The sequence below is a fragment of the Drosophila sulfurigaster genome, chromosome 2L (genome assembly GCF_023558435.1).
Source record: "Drosophila sulfurigaster albostrigata strain 15112-1811.04 chromosome 2L, ASM2355843v2, whole genome shotgun sequence".
NCBI lineage: Eukaryota > Metazoa > Arthropoda > Insecta > Diptera > Drosophilidae > Drosophila > Drosophila sulfurigaster.
This window is the reverse complement of record NC_084881.1, coordinates 3221786-3235131: the sequence shown is the minus strand read 5'-3', so window position 1 is coordinate 3235131 and position 13346 is coordinate 3221786. Positions and strand designations below refer to the sequence as shown.

The 13346-nt window shown below is 32.2% G+C and overlaps 2 protein-coding genes across 3 annotated transcripts; both read left to right on the top strand.

Moving 5' to 3' along the window:
* The first annotated feature begins 7092 nt into the window (after positions 1–7092).
* LOC133850707 (uncharacterized) lies at positions 7093–10155 on the top strand. 2 transcript variants are annotated; one of them, XM_062286871.1, is made up of 3 exons: positions 7093–7261; positions 8584–8661; positions 9742–10155. In XM_062286871.1, exon 1 carries the CDS (start codon positions 7126–7128, stop codon positions 7246–7248), a length of 123 nt encoding a protein of 40 aa, XP_062142855.1. In that variant the 5' UTR covers positions 7093–7125; the 3' UTR covers positions 7249–7261; positions 8584–8661; positions 9742–10155. The 2 variants fall into 2 exon arrangements, with proteins under 2 accessions (XP_062142855.1, XP_062142854.1); XM_062286870.1 differs by having other exon boundaries at positions 7100–7265.
* A 142-nt stretch (positions 10156–10297) lies between these two features.
* LOC133850708 (PRL-1 phosphatase) lies at positions 10298–13308 on the top strand. Its single transcript, XM_062286874.1, is given in 5 exon segments — positions 10298–10681; positions 10750–10917; positions 12293–12424; positions 12488–12524; positions 12526–13308. Coding segments are annotated over 5 exon segments (519 nt in total). The 5' UTR covers positions 10298–10574; the 3' UTR covers positions 12601–13308.
* The last annotated feature ends 38 nt before the right edge of the window (positions 13309–13346 follow it).

Genomic DNA, 13346 nt, shown 5'->3' with positions numbered 1-13346 from the left:
ACTCTTTAACCTGTTTGTTATTATACTCTGTGCCCATTGTCGTATTCAGACAGGCGATGGAATCTACGCTACTTATGCGTTGGTTCTCAGAGAATAAAAGTGCTGAACATGTATCATCCCAAAAATTTAGATCTGGTCATATGCTTGTAACCTTGAAAGTTTGCTCAAAACTTGAGCGAATGTCAAAATATAATTTGCATATAAATTTAATCTAATCAGTAGAACAAACGATATTTGTTGAATAGTTTTTGAGATATAACATAATGAGCTCAGGGTATCTGTTAGTCGATCATTCTCGAATTGGGCGTATTTACTTGTTTTTGTTTGTTTTTGTCTTAAGTATGTCCATCACACAAACACTTTCTTGTGTACATATAAAAATACTTCTTTTTTTTTTTGCAAATTTTAATGCCGTTGCAAAGTTTGTATGTAGTCGGCATTTGCGTCAATGCAGACAAGCAAGCAGACAACAACAGCAGAAGCAACAGATGAACATCAGCGTTTCCATACACAATTCACATTCTTATACACTATCATATGTGCACTTACATACATATATGTACTTTTATGCTTCGATGAATGTCAATAACATTCCGTCTTTATGATATTGAAAACACATCATGTTAACCTGTATCACTTCAAATCTAATCAAAGAGAAATCAGCGGCTGTAAATGTATTTAAGCCGGCACATTTAACTTGTAAAATATATATTCATAATGCAAAATGCAAAGCAGAAGAAACATGTTGGAATTTTGTGTTCGGTTTCTATTCTGTAATTACTCTGAATATATTGATGTCCTTGACCAAGTTCAGTTGTTGTTTCTTTTACATTATTCTTAATAGAATCAAATAAGAAAAACATGAGAGATCACGGGGTTCCAATAATGACACGATGGTTTGTTTTATTCTATTTGAGTTTTCTATGCACCCGGCGCCATTTTTAAATGTTTTCTACTTGTATATTCCTAATACAAGAATTGAATTTGTATTTTTATACCCGCTAGAAAGAAAGGTATTAAAATTTTGTGCCGGCAAAAAATGTATGTAACAGGCAGAAGGTGGCATCTCCGACCCTATAAAGTGTATATTATTATATATTATTGATCAGATAACATAGCCATGTCCGTCTGTCCGCATGAACACCTAGATCTCAGAGACTATAAGATCCAGTTTGTTTTAAATATTTGCCACGTCCACTTCCGCCAACGCAAATCTAGAAAAAACTAATACAAAACGTAATTTTAAAGCTAGAGCAGCGTACAGCATACTATAATAACTACAGTATTTATGATTTCTAAACATTTTGTTGCGTTCAAATACAAATTTTAGATGTTACTTAAGGATAACTTTTGTATGAACAAAATCTTCGTTTCAATATACTTAAAATTTTTAATATTTTTGCGGTCTAATAATTAGGTATACTTTAAAATTAATACCGCACCGTTTTGCCTTTACTCAAAATGGGTAACGGGTAACTCACAGTCGAATACAGTAGCTTTCTTACATACATTTCGTATATGGCTCACAGATGTTAATCCATTTTTTTTTTATTAAAGTCTAATACTAATAATATACAGTGTAAATACGAAGATAATATATAGATATGGAAACATGCATATGCATACCTGTAGTTCAACTATTGTCACGTTTTCGAAAACCGTGCGAATTTCGTCAATATACATGCATGTCATTTCTAAATATAGAAAAGGAAGAAGGCGACCAAAACATGCAATACTTACAACGTCAGTCGTCGCAAGTTGCTTGCCAAAGCCAGAATGGGGGAGAGATAGATAGAGATAGTTAAACCACCAGCCAATTCTATATTTAGTTTGCTAAATGTTGTTGTGGTTGACTCCTAGCTAAAGCTAAAATGCATGTAACTACGACATCATCCGACTGGATAACCTTGAATAGGATTTGACGACATATCCATTTTGAGTGCACAATACTGATACTGATGCATTGTTTTATAGTGATTTGTTTATTGCTCAACTTCCTATACTATTGATTCGTTCTGCTTGTGAAGCATTTTCCTTCATAAAATAATGAGGGAAAGTAGAAATAAATAACATACAAATATGTATATATGTACTCTAGTTAGGGTATGTGCATCAACTCAACAGCGGTAAAAAGTTAATAACGCACTTGGAGTCTTACATTCTTCATGTTAGTTGACATCTATAGTCGCAACCGAGAGATAAAGTCTCAATGTTCTGATGACTTAAGACATATATACATAACTAATAGTTAGGTTATCCGTTTATAATTATGCTTAAATAATTTCTGTAGTTCAGCTTATCAAGCAACCCTCGATTTTGGGTGTGACTGAAATGTTACCACCAAAGTCCTTACAGAAACGATAAATTCCATAATGGTGAAATTTCAGAGTAATGTTATGTGTACTTACATTGTGATCTATTCTATCTCAGTTGAAGTGCGCACATCAATTTCAAAATCAATAGTTCCGTGCAGTCTCTTGAACTTTTCATTTAAATATGAATGCATTCTCTTTATTTTTATTCCCGGTATTATAACTCTGTGGGTCGTGCAAATGTACGTAAAAAACATAAGTCATCTGACACTCCACAGAGTATATATATTCTTGATAATCGTCAACAGCCGAGACGATTTCGTCATTTTCGTCTGTCCGTATGTTCGTTGGTTGATAAGAAATGCTGGATCTCAAAGTGGTATAATTTTCGACTTATAACTTGAACGCAGTTGAAGATCACTTCCGCCCCAGCAAATCGAAAAAAAAGTAAGCGTTATTTTGGAGCTGGAGTTACGATTTTTTTGCGATCAAATAAAAGTTGTAAAGTTATTAAAGAAATAATGTTCTATGGTAAAACAAAAAACGGTTGCTGCTATCGGCTCTTCGCTGTTTTGATTGAAAATCTGGCATACTTGTTACTTGATGGGGTAATTTGAATGTAATAATATACCGATATTTGAAATATAGCCTTCAGTTTTGTATTTTTCCAGTATATTAATTCTGTTCTGTTTTGCATTTATTGAATTGGGGTAGTGGGTATCTTACAGTGCACCCTTGAGGGAAATAGTAGTAAGTCTAACATCGAAGCCATAATAATTTAGTTGCAATTATTTAAGATGATTTTATTTATTTTTGAAACTTTTTATGCAGTAATTACGCTGTATGGACCCAACGACTCGAGTGAATTATGTTTGAGATCTTGCTATTATTTTTTACTTGAATTGCCAATGAAGTTGTGGAAAATATTGAAATCTTTTGAGCTATTTATTACATTGAAAAAATCACAACAAAAAGTATATTAGGTATAAAATTAGTCTCCTGTCCTAATTGTTAGTCTCCGCACTAAAAATATGAAGCGATTTAAAATACGGTTGAACATTGCACATTGCGGTTTCATGCAGACGAGTTTACTTGATTGATTCTATAATAAAAAAAATCATACTCAGACAACGTTTGTTTGGGAATTGTCTGGTTTTGCTTCAATGTTATTATTAAATTGTTCTGTAGACATATAATGTGACAATCGATTCACAATTTTCATTCTGCAATTGAAACGTGATCTTAGCCGAATTGTAAAAAAACAAGTAGGACAGCTACAGTCGAGTGTGCTCAACTGTGAGATACCCGCTACCCATTCTTAATTAAATTATATTCTAAAAATTTAACGAAAATATACTGTTAAATATACTGTTTACATAAATTATGCCGTTACAAAGTTATAGCACTTCTATCCTATGGGTAGGTGGTATAATTATCCAGTGAATAATATATAAATTTGTGCTTGTCCATTTCTTTTTGGAGGGTGAAACCTACGCCTATACCTTAAGGTAATTTTTTTTATTTTTTGTAAGCAGACAACATTACCTCCTTGACATATCTCCGGTTCCTGCTTCGTTCTCGCCCTTTGTTTCATTGTTGTGTGTTTATTTGTCTATCAACAAGCGACAATGGCATTGGCTTGTCTGGCCAGAGTGCAATCAACTTTCAGTTGTCTTGCAATTTATTCTTCATTTTTGAGGAAACATATAATGCAACAAAAAAAAATAAAATAAATGCAAAAATATATACATAAAAATATATCAAAACTTCAATGATTTTTTTTATATGTTATATAAATAAATTTCGATAAGCGAGCTTAAACATATAAGAATATGTTACATATACATACATATATATAACTAAATAAAAGACCTTAATATTAACTACATACATACATACTTGAATTTCATTGAAATTTTTGTATTTTCTATTTTTATTGAATCTACATTATTTATAAAGAATGATTAGATTAGTTAACGTAAAGTATCTCATTGTTAAAATATTAGTTACCAAATAAGGAAGCAATTTATTCATCATGATTCCGCGGCGTCAACCAGATCCGACTGACAGTTTCAAGTACACGTCTGACTAATATAAATGATCGACTTTGAGATACTTATTAAACACAATTATTTAACAGGATACTCAGCACTTTAACTAAAGCTTACTATATTAAAATTGTTATAGACATATTAGAACCCACTGAACCGTAATATGGTGTCGTGACATAGGCTTGGTGTGACTGCACATGGGGCTAGTTTTATATAGAGCACTAATTGAACTATTCACATGTGTGGGAGCCGGTAATGGGAATTTTCTCTTCAAATGAATATAATACCTCTTACTTAACCACAAGCTATTTCTGTAGGTAGCATCATTTGCATTTCGCGCATAATACAATACGATAAGTTTTAACAGGTTTCCATCTAGTCACTATTTGAGTTGCAGTCTACTCGCTCTCGCAATTGTTTTGCAGTGTGTCCTTGAATGAGTATCGACATGTGCTGCGGTTAATAATATACAAAGTAAACTTGAACATGTTATTGTCTCTGTCTTTCAGTTTGTCTTGACCTTGGAAAGAAAGTAGTAGCTTTCTAGGGAAATTAACTAACAGGGTTTTTACGAAAATCATTAAATTATTATTCAAGTAAGAAAGCTACATTCCAGCTACCCATTAAGAATAAAAGCAAAACAGTGCCGTATTAATTTTAAAGTATACCACATTAATACATATATCATATTATATACAAGAATAATAAAATATATGAATATACGATAATGTATTTGGTATATTACTGCGTTTAAAATAGACCATTGAGTGGAAAATATACCGGATGGTCAACCAAAGCAAGCAATTTTTAACTGATCGCAACCAAATTCAGGAATCATTAATATATAACCTATAGTTATTATTGTATGTTCCAAAAATAATTGCTCTATCTTTATTATTTTTTATCTAATATATTTGTGGGGCGGAGAAAGTGGACGTGGGAAAAAAATTTAAACAAGCTTGATCTGCCTGCAAATATAACAAATGCTGCTAAAAAAGGATACGGACAGATAGACGGACATATCTATATCGTCTTACTCTGATCAAAAATATATACATATATTTACTTTATAGGGTCGGAGATGTCTCCTTTTGCCTGTTACATACATTTCCTGCAGGCAGAAAGTTATAATACCCTTTTACCCTATGGATAGCGGGTATAAAAAGAACAAGTAAGAAAGCTACAGTCGAGTGTACTCGACTGTGAGATACCCGCTACCCATTTTAAATAAAAGCAATATATTTTGCGGTATTATTCTCAAAATATACCAAATATATTGCAAAAATACTAAAAAATATACCAACTGGTATATGTGGTATATCGGAGTAGTACCGCATTCAAAATATACCATAGACGGCGCAATATACCAGATTGTCAGCCAAAGCAACTCATACCCCTAGTAATTAGGCGTTTTTGTCCATACAAAAGTATTTCTTTAAAACCTTCCACAATTTTTTATCTGATCGCAACCAAATTTTCAGGAATCATAACTACTACAGTTATTGTTGTATATACCAAAATTCGAAACTCTAGTTTAAGAATTACGCTTGTTATTCGATTTTTTTGATTTGCGGGGGCGGAAGTGGGCGTGGCAAAAATTTGAAACAAACTTGATCTGCGTGCAAACATAACAAATGCTATCGAAAAAAAATTATAGCTCTATCTCTTCTAGTCTCTGAGATCTAGGTGTTCATACGGACGGACGGACAGACACACAGACACACAGACGGACTGGCTATATCGTCTCGGCTGTTGACGCTGATCAAGAATATATATACTTTATAGGGTCGGAGATGCCTCCTTCTACCTGTTACATACATTTCCTGCCGGCACAAAGTTATAATACCCTTCTACCCTCTGGGTAGCGGGTATAAAAATCACTTCAAACATCCTGTATGTATGATTATACTTATATAATACAATTTTAGATTTTGAATTGAAGTCGGCGCATATTAATTATTAAACATTCCAAAAATAACCATATTTGACAATATAGCCCGACGTCTCATGGTTCTTATTCACATTCTGCTCATACGAATTTTCAATAAAATGTATTACAAAGATTCAAAAAAACATTTGAAATTTAAATAGATTTATGTTAGATAATGTATATTATTGATAAAAAGCAATAGTAACTATCTGTTAAAATGAGAAAGTATTCTTCGTTATTTCAATTATAAAACATTTTATATATTCCTTATGTTTTATGAACGCTCCATGACAATTAAAGTGCTATAAGGCGACACAACAAACACTCAAATACATTTTCGAGATGCGTTTCAGCTCGTTCGACAGCTGCTTAAAAAGTCCAAATTGCGCCAGACTGAGAAAACTTTACTCGGCGACGGGAGCATTGTACGTACATATATATGTACATATACTACCACGGTACTGTGCATGTACTATACATACGAGTGTACATAGGTTCATATTCGTGCAAATACGGGTATGCATGTGTATGAGCGTCTGAACTAAATACATGTATGTGTATATGTCATACATATTCTTATTCTTTGGCAGAGCGGCCGAATGTAGAGTGTGTGCGTCATTGCGAGAGAAGAGTCAAGCGAAGGCGGAGAGTAAACAAAATAAAATAAGCAAGTTAGTCAGTCGCTCACTCGATTTGTGCGTCACGTCATTTAGACTTGGATGTGTTCTCACTCTCTCAAGTTGTCATTTTGCAATCGCTCTCACAGTAAATGGAAACTTTACGAGTGCGATGCTCACAGCGACGTTTTGCACAGTTCAGTCGATAGCAAAAGATGAAAGAGTGCTCATCGCGCAGCAATTGGTGTCTGCTCAGTGTTGTAATCGATCAGCGTCTTAGAATTGACACCTGTCGATATCTAATCGAGATTTTATCGCGTCGCATTACAGGCGACTAAATCGCATTTTTTAGTCGGTATAAAAAACGCTCAAAGCAACAGCTATTTAACTATATAAACATTGTCAATACATTCGTAAATTAAGCGCAAAAAATACACAGTGTCATCATTGTCCATACTTACGTATACATCTATTTACCTATATATAATATTTGTTTTTCTATATATTTGTCTTTGCTTGTGTGTGTTATTCATTTTCGCAAAGACGCAAAACAAAATATATTGCATAAGTCAACTAAAAAATAAAATAACAACCATAAGTAAGCAGCTGATATTCTGGTCCGCGTATAATCTTTTCGAAATATTCTGAGCTCCTAATGTTTCAAAGGTACAAATAAGTGAAAGTTTTTTTATACATATATACGAATAAATAACAAAATCATGTGCCCGCCCAGATGTGACTAAACGAATCGAATACATTTCAGGCACACATTCATACAAGCATGCACACTCACTCTTGGAGCTATATAATTTCCAACCGCTTGTTAATTAGTTCCACGTTTCCTTCATATCGTCTGGCTCGAGTCGTTGTAGGCTGTAATCGTCAACTTATAATGATGTTCCGTGTACCGCTGACACACACACGCACACACCTTTTTTTTTTTTATCAATATTATGCCAAAATTCAAAAGAATTGAATGTTTATGTAGCTTTATTTTAGACTTGAATACGGAAAATCCCAACACCTTCAAAGCCAAATATTTATTTTCTATGTATTATGTACATACATATCCACATACTTACATATACATACAAAAATATGTGTGTGTGTGTGTATATGTATATATATGTATATAACGTATATAAAGAATATTTTGTTGAATCTATATTTGAAGGCGTGATATATGCTTTTAAAGTATAATAATACAAATTGTATATAAGTTGGAAAATATTTTCGTTTAGCTTTTATTTTATTGCGTTTGAATTCTTTAAAAGTTCTCAAGCAAAAGCACAAATAAAATAGTATTCAATTAATTCTGCTTACAATTGATGATTCCAGTTCTTTTTAAATATAGATTTATAACAACGAACATTCATCGAAGACTATAAAAACAATAATTGGCTTTTTTATCTTCACTTAGCAAACAATTAGTTGAATATCATGAAAATTCAGTATATGTACATATTTATATACATACATATGTCGAATTAAAACCTGTGAAGAAAAATTTAACATTCTTAATTAATCTAATTATCTTAAATTAGAACCTTAGTTTCTAATTTTGGATTGAATGTGTGTTTTATATAACTTTAAAATCTTTTCTATCGTTTTACTTGAACTAAATTTATTTTAGCAAAACTCTAATCCATAGGATTTCTATTTTATACTTTTAGTTAGTTCGACCTGTTCCCACACCTATGGAGTTTCATCTAGACAGCGCGGAATACTGCCAGGCACAGCACAAATAAAAAGTAAGACAAAAAGCATAACTATACAAAAACTATTAATACAAATATATCTAACACTAACTTAAGAACTGACGGTCAAAGGCCATTCCACTTAATATAAGTGAACTGTATTGACCTCTAACCGTTTGTCATAAGACTCAAATTAAAAAGCCTTTCATTGCGTGTAATTGATATTTATTATTTTTTATACCCGCTACCCATAGGGTAGAAGGGTATTATAACGTTGTGCCGTCAGGAAATGTATATAACAGGTAGAAGGAGGCATATCCGACCCCATAAAGTATATATATTCTTGATCAGCGCAACAGCCGAGACGATCTAGCCATGTCCGTCTGTCCGTCTGTGTCCATTTATTATGCTTGCACGCAGATCAAGTTTGTTTAAAATGTTTGCCACGCCCACTTCCGCCCCCGCAAATCAAAAAAATCGAAGAAAAATAAAGCTAGAGTTACGAATTTTGGTGTGTACAATAATTACTATAGTAGTTATGATTCCTGATTCCGATCAGATAAAAGTTGTTGAAGTTATTAAAGAAATACTTTTGTATGGGCAAAAACGCCTACTTACTAGGCGTCTTAGTTGCTTTGGCTAACAATCTGGTATAATGTGCCGTCTATGATATATTTTGAATGCGGTACTATATCGATATACCAAATATACCGTTTGGTATATTTTTAGTATTTTTGCAGTATAATCGGTATATTTTGAGAAAACTACTGCAAAATATATTTCTTTTATTCAAAATGGGTGTGGGTATCTCACAGATGTATGTACATATATGTACAAAGAAACACTGTACAAATTGTTTATGAAGAGATGAAGAATAAAATGGTATTAGGCTGAATTACATTTTTTTTCGATTTGATTAATGAATTCAAAAAATGCTGTTATAATATTAGTCAAAAACAAAACAGATTAAGTATTGCAGGCACAGTGTAGTGGGAAGAAAGAGTTTCTTGAATCCAAAAATTAATATTTGACAATCCGTAAATAATATGTAGTCGAATATTCGTTGTCTATTAACTGTATGCAATTATTTTCGTCGTCTTTATATTAACGAATTTCGAATTTGTTCTTTTACAGGTAATCACACCTCGAATAGGGCCGTGGCTAGCCTGAGAAAACGCTAAAACTTTTATGGAAGTCTAACAAAATCGGACTAAAAGTGGTCAGCTGAGATAGCTGAGTAATAAGCCCGTGCGTGGGAATAACGAAAAGAACAGACTTCATCATATCACGATTAGAATTATCGAAGGGTGTCCAAAGAGGGGGAATGCGATAAAGTGAAAAAAGAATAGAAAGAGACCATAGAGAAGAAATTAAGCGAACCTAAGAAGTGCACTAAAAATATTATTTATAATTTGATTAAATTGCCGAACAGGGATTTTTGATAGATGTCTTAATGGACAAGCACAGGAAATTTCTTTAATTTTTTGTGATAACATTGAATGAAGGAAGAAATAATTCAAAATTGTGTACTTAATTAATTAATAATTACTTAAAAAAGCTATATGTGTTGCATGTGTTTGATATAGGAACCTAAAGCTTACGAAACGTCTAATTATATAATATATATATAAATATATTTATATATATATATTCATATATATATATTCATATATATATACATATATTTTTTTTTACAAAAACATTAATCAATTAATCAAAAACGAAAAATCGAAAAACTTCTACTAAATCATTTACTAAGCTGAATTTTGTCGAGTTACAACATAAAATCAAATAACTTCCCAAAGTCTAATCAGATTGTTAAATTAGCCCAGACATTTTTGAAAATTTATTTTATACAAAGAATATTTACGTTGAGTTTAAAGAAAAGAAGTAGGCAATTGGACTAATTTAATATCATCTATACATATTAACTGATCTGATTTAAAAAGTAAAGTTAAGGCATCAGAATGCGTCAAAAAGATCTACGCCCAGCACCTGCTCTTATTGAGTATAAGGGCATGAAGTTCCTAATCACCGATCGACCATCAGACATAACAATTAATCACTACATTATGGTGAGTAACCGTACTTTCATATTTAATGGATCAATGAATTAATTTATTTAAAATGTTTTCTTTGTAGGAGCTTAAAAAAGAACAATGTTAACACTGTGGTGCGTGTTTGCGAGCCCAGCTACAACACGGATGAGCTGGAAGCCCAAGGCATTACTGTCAAGGATCTAGCTTTTGATGATGGCACGTTCCCGCCACAACAGGTCGTTGATGAGTGGTTCGAGGTCCTGAAGGATAAGTAAGTCAATTTTTAACTATTAAATGAAATTCAATAGGAATCAGTCACGAGTTAGCTTCATGCAATAAGAGTGAAATTCATATTAGTAAATTTCATTTCTTTTGCTGATGATCTCTCGATGTATATTTATTTTACCACATCTTAACAAGAGAATTAGAAATTATCATAATATTTATAGGCGATTAAATATAAAATCAATAGCACATACATATTTTTATAAGACTTTTTATAGATTTATTTCAGTTTAGACACTTATAAAATTGTGGATAATTTATTATCGAAATATTGAGTTTTGATTCACATAAGCGATACCAAAGTTGATTTTTATCAAGTCAGTATTATTATTTGTTGCTTTGTACACTGACAAAAAAATTAAAATTTAAAAGAAATGCGAAAAACAATTGAAAAATTACTATTACAATTAACAATTAAATAACGCCCAAGCTGCTAACAACATTAAAATGACTGCGCTCCCAATGAAGTAACTCATCGAAAACAGTTGTAAATTGAAAATCGTATATTAAAGAAAATACAAATCACTCACACATACATATATGCAGAATATACACACACGCACATACTCATACAGATTATAGTACCATTTCCCATAGTCCTCGCTGATCTTACGCTCTCTGTTTTTAATGTTATCGTACACTTTGTGCAATATAAATCACTTTCATAATTATTTTCAGTCTGTACATATTTGGTTTATTTTTATTTCAAACCGAAAATTCTTCACTCTTGAAGTAAATTTTGTAATTTTGGTAATCTTACCCCATATCCAACATATATATATATATATGTACATATATACATTTATTTATATATGTATATATGAATTTGTATATGTATGTGTTCCGTTTCGTTTCTTGGTTTGTGTGCTATTATCCGCTGGCTAGTTTTAGAAAGTCCACAAGCGCTACACTATCCTACTACAGACATAAGCGTTTCTCGCTCAGACACCTACCAAAAACAGCTCCAATGACAGCAGCCACAGCCAGAGCCAGAGCCAGTCTCTCGGCCGCAACCGCCGCAGCGACATCAGCAACAACAAGAACAACAGATACAGATACAATGCCTCTAACAGCTTATGAAACTGATACAAGCGAAGCAGCAGCTATATTTAATAATACTGCATTTGTTGATAATGAGACTTGTCGGTAAGCGTAGATCCCAATGCTTTGTAAACGTTAAAGTAAAGTACATGCAACAGTTTAGAAAAATATATAAAAGCCAAATTTCGTATTGCTTAAGTATGATTTTATATTTTAAATATTTTACTCTCTCTCTCTCTATTATTATCTGTGTATATACTATACACGCACATTATTTTTATATTTTATTCTGACTGTTATCTTTCTTACGCTTATCGCAGATACCAACAGAATCCCGAGGCATGCGTTGCCGTTCATTGCGTCGCTGGTCTGGGACGTGCCCCTGTTTTGGTTGCACTGGCACTAATCGAATTGGGCTTGAAATATGAAGCGGCTGTTGAAATGATTAGAGAGTGAGTAATGCATTTGAATTACCCAATTTATTCTATATTTTTATATGGTATTTCTAATTTCAGTAAACGACGCGGCGCTATTAATGCCAAGCAGCTGTCATTTTTTGGAGAAATACAAGCCCAAAGCGCGGCTAAAGCACAAAAATGGCCACAAAAATTCATGTTCTGTGCAATAGATTTCCAAAACCATATGTATATTCCCACCAGATAAAAAGTGTTCATTTTTTCAAACAAAAAAAAAAACCACAAAAAAACATGAAATAATTTATCGAAATAAAAAAAAAACTAAATCTATTCAAACACCCACAAAAAATATATAAAAATTGCGACCCAGTTATTAGATAAAACTAAAGATAAACCCATAATCGTATTGGTATCAAATTGTATGTATTAATTAATGTAATTTATGTTTATTTAATTTTTCAAAACAAAATAGCTCCAAAAAAATATGTAACAATTCTAATATTATTTCAAGCCAATTTACTTCCATTAAATGGATGTAATCGGGAGTATATATACATACATATATATAAATAACAGTAAAAGCAGTAGATTATGATGTACCCAAACGTAACGAAATCAATTGAACATACTGTCAAGGGTCAGGCAACACAGCAATAAATATAGAAAAGATCAAGAAAAGCTAAACAATAATTCACCATGTTAGCAATACAAGTTATAGGAAGCCTAAAAATGATTCACTATAAACCACAAAAATTAAAAATATATGACCCTAGTGGAAGGATGCAATCTGTTTATATGAACTAAATACTGCATTTCAATGATGATAGTATATAACTTTTAGACAAATGTACTTAATTGCATGTTTAGTTTAGCGTTGCGCCCATCCGAAAACTAGCTCATTGTATAGTGAGAACATATATTCTAAAAACCAAATCCAATCAACATAAATACGAGTACA

Excerpts from the sequence above, each read along its gene's own strand:
- LOC133850707 (XM_062286871.1), top strand. The coding sequence starts at position 7,126 with ATGAAAGAGTGCTCATCGCGCAGCAATTGGTGTCTGCTCAGTGTTGTA.